Source organism: Coturnix japonica, chromosome 8 (genome assembly GCF_054131305.1).
Source record: "Coturnix japonica strain WE chromosome 8, WE-NBRP24, whole genome shotgun sequence".
Lineage (NCBI taxonomy): Eukaryota > Metazoa > Chordata > Aves > Galliformes > Phasianidae > Coturnix > Coturnix japonica.
The window spans coordinates 16,382,804-16,398,746 of NC_140670.1; the positions used below are offsets into that span (position 1 = coordinate 16,382,804).

A 15,943-nucleotide genomic window follows, 5' to 3' on the forward strand; every position below is an offset into this window, starting at 1 on the left:
TGTTGACGGGTTTGGGTTTGTTTGTTGTTTTGGTTTTGCTTTTTTTTTTTTTTCTTTGTCGCTCATCTATCGTTTTTCTCTTTTTTTTTCCTTTTTTTTTTTTTTTTCTTTCTCTCTTCCCTCCCCCTTTGCCCCCCTTTCCCCCGTCCCTTCTCCCTCCCGCCTCCCCCTCCGCAGCCATTCCTTCCCGCAGCCCCCGGCCCGGCTCATCTTCCCTTTGCGGCGGGGCTCCGCGTGCCGGGGCTGCGGGGAGCGGCTGGAGGCGGCGGGCAGCCGCGGCTCGGGGGCGGGAGAGGGAGCTGGCGCGGTCCTTACCTGCCCAGGATCTTGCTGACACAGCCGTGGCTGACCCGCAGCTGCCTGGAAATGTCACAGGGTCGCACCCCCTGGTGAGCCAGCTCCACTATCCTTTGTCTCACCACGTCAGGTAGGGGCCTGCCGTTCACAAACACCCCCCCGAGCTGATTCACACCCCCGTGCCCTGCTGGGGAAAGAGAAATAAAAAAACACAACAACCCACGGACCCCAGAAAGACACCGTTAGTCGGGGGCTCTTTGCCACGCGCGATTCAAAAATCTCCGCTCGCTGCGGGTGCGTGAGGGTGAGGGACTGGGGGAGATGGGGTGGGGAAGAGGGGGAAAAAGGGAGAAAGAGAGATGGGAAGAAATGAGGGAAGGGAAGAGAAGAAAGGAGGACAGAGAAAGAAGGAAATAAAAAATTGAGAAAGGTGGAAAGACAGAGGGACAAAAAGAGAGACAGAAAGACAGCGAAATGCAGAAAGAGGAAGAGAAGAAAGAAAGAAAGCGAGAAAGAGAGAAAGAGAAAGAAACAGAGAAAAGGAAGAAAGAAAGAAGGAAGGAAGAAAGGAGCAGAGCTGGACGCGAGTCGTGGGGTGGCACATTGCTCGGGGCCCCGTGCATTTCCCGAGCCTCCCGCACAGCCCCGCACGCCGCGTCCCTTCCCCAGCCCGGATCGCAGAGCGGTTCCCCGGGGCCGTTGTCCCCGGGCGAGGACGGGGTGAGTGAGTGCCGGCCCCGGGTGCTGGGAACGGCTCCGCTCCCAAACTCCGGAGCCTCTCGGTGGCCCCGGGCAGCCCCTGCTGCAGTCCCCCCCACTTTCTACTCCGGCGCTTTCCTTCTCCTATTTAATTTGCTTTCCACGATTTTCTATCGCATTGTCAATTACAGTTACCGGCGACCCCGCCCTCCCCCAGCCCGCAGCGTGTCCCCGCACAGTGCGCTGTCTCTGGTTATTTTCGGATGCGCGTTGAAGGGATTCGGGCAGAAAAGGAGAAGGAGGAAGGGACGGATGGACAAGGGAGGGCGAGAGCAGGGATGGCCGTGTGTCCCGCGGACGGGGCTCGCCTGCGTACGGACCCCTCTCCCCTCGGCTTTCGATCTTTAAAAGAAAAATCATCCAGGAGATATATATATATATATCTGTCATACTCTCACGAATCCTTTTGTTGTTGTTGTTGTTGTTTTGCTTTTGCTTCTTTTTTAATTTCCCCCTTTCTTTCTGTTTTAATACATGGGTTTGTTTTTTGTTTTCTTTTCACCGCACGAATCTACATCAGTGGAAATTAATTCGAGGATAATTCAAACCGCTCCGTGTTTCCCTATTCCTCCCTTTCTGGACAAAACCCCTCTCTCCCTCACCCGGGACCACATCGCCGATTTCTCGGCTCGTCTTCCCCTTCATCGAGCAATAACGGGCTGCTTTCCGAGCGTGCACCTGCAACAGCCGCCCGGCTGCACCCGCACCCCGCTGATAGAGCTGTGCTGCGGCGTCCTCCCTCCCGGCCCTAACCTTGTGCACATCCCCGGCCACGAGATCTTTGTTCGTTCTACACTTTGCTGAAAAATGATCTGTTTGTATTTTCACTGAGGTTTTTTTTTTTCTTTTCTTTTTTTTTTTTTTTTTTTTTTCCCCTCTCCCCCGCTTCTGACACTGACTTATTGGCTCTGAACTTAGTGGAAACTCTCATTGCCCTGCGATCGATCCGAGCCCTCTCGCACAAATAGAGTTTTTTCCGTCTCCCCCCTTCAGGAGCACCTCGCCCACCCCCACCCCCCCCTCCCCCGCCGCCCCTGCCCCACGGGCTCAGCCGTTCGCTGCGTTCTCGTGTGGCTCTTCGTAAATTCGACGCGGGGTGCGGGGGGGAGGGCGGGGAAGGAGGAGGGGGAGGATTTTCGTGCCCCCACCGATAGCCGCGGCCGTGCGCCGCGTTCCTTCGTTTGTTCTGAGCCCTTCCGCACATGTTGCCTCTAAAGTTACAGGACAGCAATTTCTTCGGCAACTCCGCGATAAATAATTCAAAGGGCCTTTTAGAACTCACATTACAAAGTATTAAAGGGCAACGGATGCAAAAAAAAAATAAAATTAAAAATTAAAAATTAATAATTCAAATTCTTGCACCGCGGCCGTGTCTCGCAGGAGCGGCGTTCGCTCTCAGCGCTCTGTGCGGGGCTCGGGCCGGGATGCCGGGATGCCCTCAGCCCGGAGGGTTCGGCAGCTTTACCGATCCGTACTCCCATACGTCTGGAAATACGGCGCAGGGAACGAATGGAATGTAGAGTTATTATTGTTATTATGGTTATTACGAATTTAATCGGAAGCCCAAATCGTTGCCGAATGCCGCTGAGTTCCCAGCAACGAACGGCTGTGCCGTGGCTGCCGGCTCCCGGCCGCTCCGAGCGCCCCGCACCGAAGGCGGAATTGCTGCGGCCGCTGCGGAGCGAAGCAGCGCCGTACGGGCTGAAGCAGCGTGTAACCGCGGGCCGCTCGGTGCGCTCCTCGGCATTAAATGCCGCATTCGAGGCGATGTGCGCTGGAAATCATTAATTGGAAAGCGGGAGGGCGGCTGCCTACAGCTGTCCTGCCAAGCGTTTTAGGAGCGGGCCGTGACCGGGTCTCTGCGCCTTCTCACGGCAAAATGGGATTTGGTAAACTCGGAGCATTTCTAATTTGTGTCTTTTCGGTTTGTTTTTGTGCAGCGGGCAGGGCGTGTCCTCAAAAGTTTCGGTGTCAGAAGTTACAGATCGCTCTCAATTATTCATCTCTTGGCTCGGGATGCTCTCAATCTCGGCTTCGTATTCCTATTTGTTCCTTAATTTAAAGCTCGGAATTATTTTCTCTCCGTGCGGTGAAATATAAACCCCCCAAACATCTCTCTCTATGAGCCCTGGCAGAGGGTCTCTTCGCTTCCCTTCGCCTCCGTTTAGAGAAAGAATGCCTCTCTAAAGTGAAAACACACCGCGCATCCCTTTCCCGGGCGCTAGCAATGCGTTCTAATCGCCCATCGCAGACGCGGTACGTGAGCGGGTAGGAGCGGGGCTCTGTGCAGCCCCGAGGCCGCCCGGTTCCCAGCATCACCTCTCCCCGTTTTCCCTCATCTCAGCTTTTAAACGAACCCCACGAACCGGGGCCCGGAGCCGCCACGACCGAACTGTTGTGAGCGTGGAACTGACATCTATTTCCCTATCTGCCACTGACAGCCGAAATCGAAGCCAAACCCCACCAAATCCCGAGGAAAAATAAAATAATCTGATTTCTTATCCACGAAAGGTCGCGGGCTGCCCCTGCTCCGGGCACGGCGATGGAAAGGGACAAAAACAAAAGGAGCGAGGGATAACGCCGCATCCTCCGAGAGCGGCCGGGAGCGGAGCGGGGCTTCTCGGGGCGCCGGGTCCCGGGAGCGCGGGGCGGAGCGGACGGTGCTGCCCGGACACGGGCAGGGGGAGCTGGGCAGGGGCTAGAGGGGAGGGACGGAGGGACGGGAGACAGCGCAGCGGAAGGAGCCGGGCTCCAGTACTCACGGTGCATTGCTGAGAAGGGGTCTGCCTTGCAGTGCATATCCATGGGGAGGCAAAGGAAGGGGAAGAAATCGGCTGAAGCCGCCGTGTCGCCTCTAAAACTCAACTTCAAGACTTAGGGGAGAAAAAAATAAGCAAACAAAACAAAACAAAACAAAAAAAACAAACAAACAAAAAAAAAACCCCGAAATAACAAATCAAACCAAAGCAAACGAAAGCAAACAAAAATAAAAGCAAAGCGAAAAGCAGACAGAGGGAGAGGAGCGAGGGAGCGGCGCCGGCCGGGCCGGGGAGCGGGGCCGGCGCTTCCCGGGTTGGGCGCTCAGCGGGGGCGGCGGGGGCTCGGGGCTGGCGGCGCCGGGGGGCAGGCGGCGGGCATGGCTGGGGCCCGGGGCCCGGCGGCGGGGAGGGGGCGGGCGGCGCGGCTCCTGCAGCTGCTGCTCGGCTCCGGGGCAGTTCGTAAGTTGGCGCTGGAGTAGCAATCCCCGGGAAAGCGGCGGCCGGGCGCGCCCCTCCTCTCGGCCGGGCGGAAGCTCCGGCGCCCGGCGGACTTGCGCCCGAGTGGGAAGTGCTTGCGAGGAGCCGGGGCCGGAGACTGGAGCCTCCTCTCCCGGTGTGTGTCTCTCTAAAAGCCGCAGCGCCCTCAGCCCCCCGCCCGCCTCCCCGGAGATGGATGACTTGTCAGACAAAGGCAATAGATTCCGACACTCTCTGATTCGCCAGCGCGCCGAGCCGAGCGCGGCGAGGAGGGCCGGGCCGCCGCTCAGAGCGGGGGGGCCGCAGCCGCCGCCGGGACGCGGTGCGGGGGCGGCCCGGTCGCCGCGGGGCCCCGGAGGGCGCAGGGAGGGCGGCCCGGCCCCGCCGCCTCGCAGAGCTCGGCCTGAGCCGGGATCGCCGCGATACGCGCCGGGGCTGCTGCTGCTCGCACGGCCCCGCTCGGTGCTTCGGGCTCCTCGATGCTGCTGGAGACTTCGGTCGGGTTGGAGCGGGAAAGGGGGGTCAGTAAGAGTCGGGGCCAGTGGGAACGGAGGGAAAGGATAACAGAGAGGAAGAGAAAGGGAGGAAGAAGGGGATAAAGAAGGAAAGAGGAAAGGAGAAAGAGAGAAGGAGAGGACTAGAAAAGGAGAAGGGAAAACAGGAAAGAAAGGAAAGGAAGGAAAGAAGGAAAAGAGGAAAGAGGGAAGGAAGGAAGAAAGGAAAGAGGGAAGGAAGGAAGGAAGGAAGGAAGGAAGGAAGGAAGGAAGGAAGGAAGGAAGGAAGGAAGGAAGGAAGGAAGGAAGGAAGGAAGGAAGGAAGGAAGGAAGGAAGGAAGGAAGGAAGGAAGGAAGGAAGGAAGGAAGGAAGGAAGGAAGGAAGGAAGGAAGGAAACTGAAATTAAAGGAGGAAGAAAAACAGTGAAGGATGGGAGGCAAGACCTGCTATCTCTTTGCACCAATAGGTCGAGCTCATTTCAGTTATTGTAAAGTTTCCACTTGCACCATTTGAGGGGGGGGGGGGGGGGGGGGGGAAAGAAGAAGAAGAAAAGAAAGAAAAAAAAAAAACAACCAAGGATTCGCACTTCCCAGTTTCGGCACCTTTTTTTATTTATCTTTTTTTTTTTTTTTTTTTTTTTTCCACTTTGTTGTTGTTATTATTAATGTTGAGCTAAGGTGGGATTTAAAACTCATTTCACGAGCCGATATGCAACTAAAATAGACGTGGCTGCGACCTAGCAAGGAATAGAGAGAGGGGCAGGAGCGCCTGTGAGGCTGAGGACCAGAGGTGGGAAGACGAGGCAGAAACTGCTGGGAGCTGAATTCGTTTTGCAGCCTGCGGGCTGCTCACCCGTTGAAATACACTTCTCCGTCTCTTTTCCTCCTTCCCCACCCCTCCGCTATCTGCCGCCGAACGGTCCCTTTGTTTTCTGCCCGCTTTAAGTAAAGAATCTCGGAGAGATCTTCATGAAATATTTTCCACCGTCTCATAAATCATGTTGGCACTTCAGCTGATGTTTTCTCTTTCTGTCTCTCCACTCCCGTCTCTCTTTCCCTCGTGTGCAAAAAGGATGATTTGGAAAAGAAAAACAACAACAACAACAAACCGCCGCCAACAAAACCCGGCAACCCCTTTTTGGGCGCCGTGGGGGCTCAATGCAAAGTGAGGCAGCGCTCTTCTCGCCGCGAAGGGCTGAGCCTCAGAGCGGTCTCCTGCAGCCCTCGGGCATATATCTGCGCTCCGGGGCCGTGCCGGAGCTCCGAGAGCCGGTTCGGACGCGGGGCTCGGGAGCGGCAGCCGGGAGCTCCGCTCCGGAAGGGCCGCCCCGCTCGGAGCACCCCGCGACCGCTCCGTCCACTCCGCCCCTCCGCCGTCGCTGCCCCCGACCCGCTACGGGCCGCCCGGCTCGGGGGGCGGAGGGCAGGGCCGGGCCGCGGCGGGGCCGGGCGCAGGTGCGGGGCAGAGCCCGCCGCTCCCCGCCGCCTCCTGCAGATGGCGCCCGGAGGTCGCTCGGCAGAGCGGGGAAAGTTCGGGGCGGCCCCGGGACCGCACCTGCCGGCGGGCGGAGAGCCCCGTCCCGCACCGGAGACTGCCGGCGGGGTGCGGGTGGGAAGCGGCCCAACTGTTGATCACTCGCTCGGGGCACGGCCTGGTGTTGTGGGAGGCTGGCGGAGCTGAGATTTATTCCCGATAATGTGTTTTGCCGTGGCCTTTACACTTCTATCTCTGCTTCCCTATCTCAGTGAGGAGGAAGGAGTCTCAGCAGAGAGCAGTTGGAGCCATGAGGCCTGTGGCAGGGCAGGGAGAATGGGCCCAGTGAGTCTGGGTGGGTGTGTGGGAAGCAGAGGGTGGGAGACAGAGAGACAGCAGGCAAGAAGATAACAGGGAAAAGAAAAAAGGGAGAGGAGAGGAGAGGAGAGGAGAGGAGAGGAGAGGAGAGGAGAGGAGAGGAGAGGAGAGGAGAGGAGAGGAGAGGAGAGGAGAGGAGAGGAGAGGAGAGGAGAGGAGAGGAGAGGAGAGGAGAGGAGAGGAGAGGAGAGGAGAGACAAAAGAGAAGAAGGAAAACGAAGAGAGAAAAAAGGGAAAAGAAAAAAGGAAGAAAGGAAAAGAGATGAAAAGAAGAGAAAGAAAATCAAAGAAGAGAAAATGGAAGGGAAGGGAAGGGAAGGGAAGGGAAGGGAAGGGAAGGGAAGGGAAGGGAAGGGAAGGGAAGGGAAGGGAAGGGAAGGGAAGGGAAGGGAAGGGAAGGGAAGGGTCACACAAAGTGTGACAGGAACACAAGTGGGCAGTCTGGGGATCAGGGCCCCAGTGGTCACAATTGGGGCTAGTGGGATACAGGACTGCCAAAGCAACAGTGCTGGAAGGTGATGGTGGGAAGGGGGGGCAGGTGACGTGGTGTGTGCTGAGGGGGAGGATAGGAAGCAGGCACATCTTTTCTTCTTTCTTTTTCTTCTTCTTGTATCTTTCCTTTCCTTTCCTTTCCTTTCCTTTCCTTTCCTTTCCTTTCCTTTCCTTTCCTTTCCTTTCCTTTCCTTTCCTTTTCCTTTCCTTTTCCTTTCCTTTTCCTTTCCTTTTCCTTTCCTTTCCTTCTTTCTCTTCCCTTCCCTTCCCTTCCCTTCCCTTCCCTTCCCTTCCCTTCCCTTCCCTTCCCTTCCCTTCCCTTCCCTTCCCTTCCCTTCCCTTCCCTTCCCTTCCCTTCCCTTCCCTTCCCTTCCCTTCCCTTCCCTTCCCTTCCTTTCTTTTTCTTCCCATCCATCTCTCTGTTTTTTGGTTCTTGTGTTTCCTTTCCCCGACTCTTTCCATCTCTTTCTTTCTGTTACTCTCTCAGAAGCTCTGAGGATCCCCCCCATCCCTGCCCTTCCCCCCCACCTACAAACATTTACACTTCAGAAGAGCCGCCTGCCTCTCTGCGGAAATTTCAAGAAAAACAAACTTTGGGGGGCAGTTGCGGCGATAGGCATCTTTCGATCGGCATCATTACCCGGCTCTCTCCAACTGACGAAGCCAGAGCATTCTCTGTTGGCCCAGTTCTCCCTGGCCCTGGCTCCCCCCGCAGCACTTTGACTCCCCACGGCTCGGTCCACCCGGTCCGGCCCGAAGGCGGCCGCTGGAAACAAAGGGGCTCGGTGCGGGCATCCGCAGCCGGGAGCAGCGCTCCGAGCCGTGACCTGGGGAGCTGCCGGCCCTCGGCTCGCGGATCTCCTCTCCTCGTCCCCTCGCCGGGCGATGTCAGCCTGAATATTGGCTGTTCAGCTCTGCCTTAGCGCTCCCCAACACTTTACACGCGGATTTACGGGATAAACCCGCCCTGAGCGTCCGCGGATGTTTTTCTGACCCGTGACAACCGATTTCGCATCGCGTGAGAAAACCAGGGGTAGAACCCGGCCTCAGACGGACCAAATAAAAGGCAGGGGTGCGGGGCCGTGGGGCGGGGGTCAGCGCCGGGGTCTGCATTGGGCCGCTCCTCGGGCGGCTCTGCGGTTCGGAACGCACCGCGGCCCGGGGGGGGGGTCGGCTCTGCGGGAGAACCGGGGCTGCTCTGGGCGGCCCGGGTTAACACACAAACGGCGAGTTAGGCTTTAAATGAACGATTAATAGGGAAGGGAGAGCAAAAAGAATGAAAGCCCCTTCCTCCCCCTCCCCCCGCGTTTCCGAGCCCCTCTCCCTCCGAGCACCTCTGGTCACGTTGGAGGATGAGTTTTTGGAGAGCTTCTGGTACAATATGGAGCACCACGGGCTGCAATTTCACACTCCACAGCACATTTCCCCTAAAGCTACTTTCTTTTTTTTCCCATCTCAGACCCCCTCGTGTCTCCCCCTCTCGCTTTCTCTTGCTCCTTTGTGAGCCATGGGTGGGTTCCATGTCTGGGGGACGCGGGGCCGCGGCGGGGCCGGGGCTGCGGGCCGAGTGCGGGCGTGCGCCGGGGGGGCCTCCCCCCGCCGAGCCTGCTGCTGGCTTTCCCCTTCTCTGCATTTGTTTGCCCTGAATGGTAATAGCCCACGTGTGCTGCTCTTTATTCAGTCACCGACACTTTAACCTCTCCTCTTTACAAGAGAGCGTTCGCCACAAAAACGAGACAAGCTGGAGACCTTTTACAGCCTCATTGAAGGGGGGAGGAAAAAAAAAAAGAAAAGAAAAAAGGGAAAAGGAAAAAAATAAAAAAGAAAAAAAGAAGAAAAAGAAAGAAAGAGGGGGAAAAGCCGACGACGTGAAGAGACGCTAATGAAACAAAGCCGCCTCTCGGCGCAACGGGCCGGCCGGAGCCGGGAGAGCCCCCCAACTCGGGCCACAGGCAGATGGGGCCGTGGTGGGCTCCTTCAACCGCTCTGCCCCGGCTCTGCCCTTCTCATCCCCGCCGGGCCCGAGCAGCCTGGGGATGGCGGCGGGGTTGCGGCCTCGCCGCTCGCCCTCCTCCTCGCCCCCTCCTTTTGTCTGCGCCCCGTTCCCGAGCCTCGCACGCCGCCGGGCCGGGACGCCCCCGGGAGCCCGGGCCGGGAGCGTTCAAGTGCCGAGGCCCAGCTGCCTCTTCCCTCTGCCCTGGGTGCGTGAGCCCCCTCTGCATCGCCTCCCCCCCACCGAGATGTCTTTTTTGTGTCCGCCTCTAATTTCTCCATAAAACTCCCGATGAGTGAATTAGACGCTTATTAAAGCCTCCTTTTAATCAGCAGTAATGGGAGACCCTCCCTCCCTCCCTCTCTCTGCCCGTCCAAGGTTAGTTTGCCTCCGGGCCATTTGCAAATGTTAGGATTTACAGTTATCACACGCAAAAACATTTATATAACCCCTAACTATAATACACCCATAAAAACGGGGAGGGAGCGAAAACTGCTGCGGATCAGCGAAAAACCCATTGCTCTCCCATTGCAGTGCCCCGGAAAGGGTCATTCTGGCAGTCAGACGGGCCGGAGAGCGGGATCCGCGGCTCCAAAAGTGATCGCACAAAGAGCTGCGGGGCGCGGGCGGTTCGAGGCGTGGGAGCACAGCTCCAATTGCTTTGGGAGGGAAATAGTTCTCTACAGTTCCTTCCTTCCCTCCTTTCTTCTTTCTTTCTTTCTTTCTTTCTTTCTTTCTTTCTTTCTTTCTTTCTTTCTTTCTTTCTTTCTTTCTTTCTTTCTTTCTTTCTTTCTTTCTTTCTTTCTTTTTCTTTCTCTCTCTCTCTCTCTCTCTCTCTCTTTCCTTTTCTCTCCCTTCCTTCCTTTTCTCTTCTTTCCTTTTCTCTTCCTTCCTTTTCTCTTCCTTCCTTTTCTCTTCCTTCCTTCTCCCTTCCTTCCTTCTTCCTTCCTTCCTTCCTTCCTTCCTTCCTTCCTTCCTTCCTTCCTTCCTTCCTTCCTTCCTTCCTTCCTTCCTTCCTTCCTTCCTTCCTTCCTTCCTTCCTTCCTTCCTTCCTTCCTTCCTTCCTTCCTTCCTTCCTTCCTTCCTTCCTTCCTTCCTTCCTTCCTTCCTTCCTTCCTTCCTTCCTTTTCTTCCCTCCCTCTTTCCCTCCCTTCCTCCCTCCCTCCCCCTCTCTTTATTTCTCTCTCCTTTTCTCTTTCTCTTTCTTTCTCTTTCTCCTTTCCTCTCTTACTTCCTCTCTCTCCTCTTCCTCTCTCCTTCCTTCTTCCTTCCTTTTCTCCCTCCTTATTTCCTTTCCTATTTCCCTTTTTCCATCTTCCCTTTCTATCTTCACTCTCTCTTTCTCTCCTCTCTTCTCTCCTTCCCTCTCCCCTCTCCTCTCCCATCACGATCTGTGCCACACACGACCCAGCAGTCGTCTCCTCTCCCCCCCCACCTCGCGCAGGGTGGGAGCCTCAGGTGCGGGCCGCGGGGCACTGCGGGAGCGCTCCGCCGGCGGCGCCGTCTGCGGAACCGCAGAGAGGCCGGGGAAGTTCGTAGGGAAACTTTTTTCACTTCCCCACCCCGAGGGAGTCGGAACCGGGCCGGAGCCGGGCTTGGGACTTCTGCCCGCCTATCCCCGGCTCCTTCCCGTTCCCGGGAGCAGCAGCGGCACAAGTTCGGCGCCTAATTACAGAGTGGCAGCGAGAGTCATTGCTCCCGCACCGCGGTGTTAATGGCCCTGGAGCTCAGCGCGTCTGAGTGCGAGAAGCGGCGAGAGGAGTGCGGGGAGACCGAGGGGCTGCAGGATGGGGGGTCTGCATGGTGAGAGACTGAGGGGAGAGGAGAGAGGGAGAAATCGGCTCCAAAAGAAGGGCTGGAGGCGGAGGGGGCGGGGAAGGAGCTCTGCGAGCATCCCCCGGATCCCGGCTGGGCACAGAGGGACGGGTCCGCCGGCGCACGCCCGGCAGCGGAGCGGGGCGGCACGGGAGGATCCGAGCCGCTCCGGGCGGAACCGTTCCGAGCCGCGCAGCGCCGCAATGCCCGCTCAGCTCGTGCCTCCCCCCGGGGCCGCGAGCCCGGCGTCAGCGAGCAGCCCCAGCCCGGCTCCGGGTGCGTGTGTGTGCGTGTGCGTGTGCGTGAGCGCGTTTGTCCATCCCGAGCTGCCGGACTTCAAAATCTGCTGCTTCCGACTCCCTCCCAGCCTGTAAGTTCCGAATTACAACCTTCTACATCTATGCAAACTTTTGTTTATCGGAGAATCCCTTTCTCATAGAGAAACGGTCCCCGTGTGATGATCTCATTTGTGCCACGCGGGGCTCTCCCCCTCCCCGCCGTGGGGAAACGACCCCCGTGGATCCCCCCGGCCCGTGCCCGCTCTCTGCCCCGCGCTGGGCACGGCGTTATTTCTGCGGGGTGCTTTCCCAGGGTTAGGGGAGGTGGTTGAGTTCTGCTAAATGGGTCCTTTGTGGTGTGTGCGGATTTATGCCCAGTTTTGATTTATAATTAAATTAGCTTCTAATTTGCAATATGTGTGTCTGTGTTTAAAATGTATCTAATCTGTGAAATTGAGGACGGTGCACTTTAAATGAAAATCTACCTTTCGCCTCAAGGGTTCCTTTATGAAGGGACGGCCGGGAGGGCAGCGTTGAGCGGGATGGCGGGGCTGTAATTTCCATTAGGGGATGTCAATCAATCCCGCTTTTCAATACATCAATTAATAAATCCGATCGGGGCCGCGGGTGCCCCCCCGGGCTCTCTCCGCCCGGCTGCGGCAGCATGAGCGGAAGGCGAAGCCGGCGGGGCCCGACCCCCACCCCCCCCCCGGCCACGGGGCTGCGGCTCGGGTTGCCCCGGCCCCCCCCGCGGCGCCGCGGCCGTGGGTGCGGTGGGCAGCGGGCAGCCACGGGCCGGGAGCTGCCCTCCGGCCCCGATCTCCACCGCGGAAAAGGGGCCGGGACGGAGGGAAGCCCCGCAGCCTGCCGGCCCTGCCCTGCAAACGCAGATAGCGGGGAACGGACGGCTGGGAGAGGGACGCTGAGCGGCAGCGGGCGTTCGCACGCCGCTCCGTAGTCATCATCGTCATATTAAAGCCTGTCCGTTCGATTTAAAAACAGCACGGCGGGGAACGCGCTGTCACTGAGCGCCGCCGCTCCGCTTTTCCCCCGCCCGCCCCGCGGCGTTTCGGGCCGGTGCTCGGCGGGCCCCGGTGCGGGAGCGGCGCGGCCGTGTGCGGAGCTGAGCTCCGAGAGGGAAAGGGGTAACAAGAAGGGAGAGAGGTGGAGAGAGTCTCCCCGGCAGCTTGATCCCATTAGCTCCGTCCTTGGGTTGCATATTTATACGGTCTAGGAGGTGAACAGATGGACTATCAATTTAATTCCATCTTCAACACCATCAGAGATTGATTTTCTACTCGCTTTTAATTTTGCCATAATTAATTAGATCATTACAACTGTTTTCTATTGATCTCCCTATTTAAACCTCAGATGCAAAGGGACTTCGGCAGATCCTTTAAAAACACAGAAGGGAAAAGGAGCGGAGGGGTAGCAAACTTTCCGAAGGCTTTTTGGGTGTTTTTTTTTCGGTCTCGGCTCAGAAGACATTCGGTGCAGAACAGCCAAAGAAATCCGCTCCGGCCTGTCCTTTCAGGAGGCCTTTTTCGTTGCCTTTCCATTTTTTTTTTTTTTTCCTTTACGTTTTAGTAACGTCGCGTAAGATCCGCATATAATACAAATCAGATGCGCTATGTTTAATTGATTCGATCAGGAAAATACAAACCCTCACTCGTGGATGTGTGTACATGCACATATCCACCCCCACGATGCGATGGCGAGGAACATTTCTCGAGGAGCGCAGCCCGGTTTCTATGGGGGCCGTACGGCACGGACGGGGCTGTGAGAGCCGCTCTCTCCTCCTGCCAAACCCCTCCGCCCCCGGGGCCGGCACCGGCAGCTTCGCGTTCGCAGCCTCCATTTGCGCTTCGCTCCTTTTCCCCCTCCCGAATCCCTAAATTCCGAGCCCCGTTTACCGACGTAATTTCAAAGAACCGCACCGCCTCGTTGTGTTTTTACCGCGACGGAAGGAAAATCCTTCCTCTCCGACAGCGCTCGTTCGGAGCTTTGTCTGCGTATCGTAAAATTGAAGACAGGGAGGGAGGGGACCCCGGGACCCGTCTGTCGGTTTCGGGGGGCGGCGCGGCCCCCACGTCGGCCCGGCTCCCATCCTCCGCCCGCTACCGCCGGCGCCGGCTGCTCGGAGCCCGGTGCGGTGCCGGCAGCAGCACGGCAAACGGGGATCCGGGGGGGGCCTGAGCGCTGCGGGGTGCGGGGAGCTCGGGAGACGCCCTCAACTTTTTGCAGACGGGAGAGAACTCCGGGCTGGGGCAGGGAGCCAGCAGCGCTGGGGAGAGAGCGGGGGCCCTGTAGGAAAGGGGGCAGCGGGCGGAGGGATGGAGAGTGGAAAGGGGGGGTGAGAGAGAGAGAGAGCGGGGGCAGGCGGCCTCCTGCCAAAGGAGGGAGTCGGGGGGCCGGCCTCACCCCTCCCTGCTGAATATGCAGCGCCCCCCGCCCCTTACCTGCTCTCCCCGAGCTCTGAGCCATGCTCCTCTCTCTGCCTAATGGCCCGGCTCCCCGGGACGGCTGCGGAGCGCGGATCCGCCGCGGCCTTTTCTTCGCTTCTCTCCTCCCCGCTCGGGTGTCTTGCTTTCCCCCGCTGACTTTCGAGATCTAGGCGCAACCACCCAAAACTAAACGGTTTAGATAACAACGCACACACACACACACACCACGGCACCACCACCACACACACACAAAAAAGTAGCCAGCCACAGAGAAAGAAACGCCGCTCTACTGAGCCGGGACAGGCTAAAAGGAGGGGAAAATAAATAACAATCAAAGCAAAGGCAGCACTGCTGCTTAGAAAAGTGGAGAGGGACTCACCTGCCCCGGTGCGGCGGCGGGGGCACGGGGCCGTGCGGGGCTTTGCGGGGATCTGCTCCCCGGTCCCTGCCCCCTCCCCCGGGCCGGCTGCCTGCGGGGGGGCCTTGTTGCCACAGCGCATTCATTTGTTGTCTTATTACCTTACACATGTGCCTGGAGAGGGGCAGCGGGGACGGGAGCCGAGGGGACGGGGAGCAACTTCCTCGGAGTTGGGCTCGTGGCCGGACAGGGTGGGGCAGGACAGTGCGGCCCCCAGGAGCGGGCAGCCCCCCCCGGGGCCGGGCAGCCCTCAACTCGGGGTGCGGTGGGGGCGGCCCTCGGCTGCCCGGGGGTGCTTTGTGCTGCCGGATCCGCCCGCCCGTCTGCTGAGCTCCCACCGCCGCGTTTCGGTGCCGGCTTCTTTGCCGAGAATAAATAACAAATAAAACAAAGCCACACGGAAAATAAGAAAAATTCCCCGTGCTAAAGACATCACCGAGCGAATATTTTTCTTTCTTTCTTTCTCCCCCTCCCTCTTCCATCTCCCCATTGATTGAAAGTCTCTCTCAGCTCCAACAAGGAGTCCCAGGAAAAATGAACCATTCTGCTATCGATTCTTCATTAAAATTACATTTCTGCATTTGCTAAATTGGTTTTAAAAAGCTTCCCCTGTTATTATTGTCTTGTCAGAGCCGGCGGTGCTGGGCAAACAGTACTTAAAGGCGCGGGGCCTCCCCGGGATGAGGCGGGCGGGGGCACCGAGCGCCTCTGTTTCTTTTTCTGAAGTGTTTGGGCAAATGTTAACAACGCGGCCAGGCGAGGAGCGTGCCACGGACACGGGATCGCTGTGGAAATAAAGGTGGTGCGGGGAGCGCTTTCCTCCATAACACTTAACGAGCATCGATTGTCGCTTCGAGCAAAGGAAGAAAAGTTTCATTTTAAATATGAAAATGGGGCTCCAGAAGTCAATAGAGGAGCAATGAGCATTTTTTTTTTCCAGCCCGCCGCGGAAAGGGAACAGCGGCGGCGGCGGCACAGACAGGGCTGCCCGGGTCGGCCCCGTTCCCAGCACCGCTGCCGTGCGCTGTGTGCGGCCGAGGGGCTTAAATAGGGGCGGCCGGGCCCGAGCTGCCCCGAGCGGCCCCGCGGATCAACCCCCAGCCCCCAGCCCCCCCTCCGCTCCGGGTCGGGCTGGGAAAAACCCGGGAGGGACTCTGGGAGATTTGCTTTGAATTCTGCAAATCTCTCTCGAAAGAGCAGGGAAGCAGAAATGTCTTCCTGATGTGTTTATCCCCTAATCAGTTCATTAGTTATAAACAACATGACATTAGAAGTTAGGAGGCAGTTGATATTAATTTTTATTTAACTAGTTGATGTTTAATCCGTCACGCCAGGCTGCTTAGAGAGAGCTGCCTGACACCAACCAGTTAGAACTTCATACGGCGCGGCTCGGGCGGCGGGACGGGCGGCCGGGGGGGCACCGGGGCAGGGGGCACTGAGGGATGGGGGGGGGGGGGGCAACGCAGGGGTCGGGAAGTGCCCTTCCAGGATACGGGGAAGGAAGGGGGGAAAAGAAAAACAAAAGGCGTGGAAAGGCAGAAAGAGGGAGGGGGGAGAAAGGGGCTGGGGGCAGTGTATGTGGGGGCCGAGGGGAGCCCCAGGAGAGGGGGACCCGGGGGCTCTGGGGGACCCGCTTGTCTCTGTTCCTGAGCATCAATCTCTACCTTCACTGAGGGGACCCTGCCCGCTCCTCGCACTGTGCCCCCATCCCTCTCCCAGTGGGGCTGCCCCTGCGGCTGTGGCCGCGATCTCCCGCACACCGCAATTACAGCACTTCTTGGAGAACCACGGAGAGCCTTCGGTGGCCTCTCCGCGCTCCTCTCCCGGGCGGCCGCTCTGCGTGTGGCTGTACCCGGGCGGCTGTG

At 58.2% G+C, this 15,943-nt stretch overlaps 1 protein-coding gene across 24 annotated transcripts in view; it reads right to left on the bottom strand.

The window, feature by feature from the left end:
• Nucleotides 1–14,683, bottom strand: part of PAX2 (paired box 2) — an 89,074-nt gene extending 74,391 nt beyond the window's left edge. For 7 of the 24 annotated variants that reach the window (XM_015866839.3, XM_085554441.1, XM_015866836.3 and 4 more), the window contains exons 1-2: nt 3,819–3,959; nt 316–484 (exon numbers count right to left, since the gene is read on the bottom strand). In XM_015866839.3, coding sequence (XP_015722325.1) covers nt 316–484; nt 3,819–3,861 — 212 coding nt within the window. In that variant the 5' untranslated portion in view covers nt 3,862–3,959. The other 17 variants (XM_085554442.1, XM_015866838.3, XM_015866842.3 and 14 more) reach the window with 11 other exon arrangements.
• Between the last annotated feature and the right edge of the window lie 1,260 nt (nt 14,684–15,943).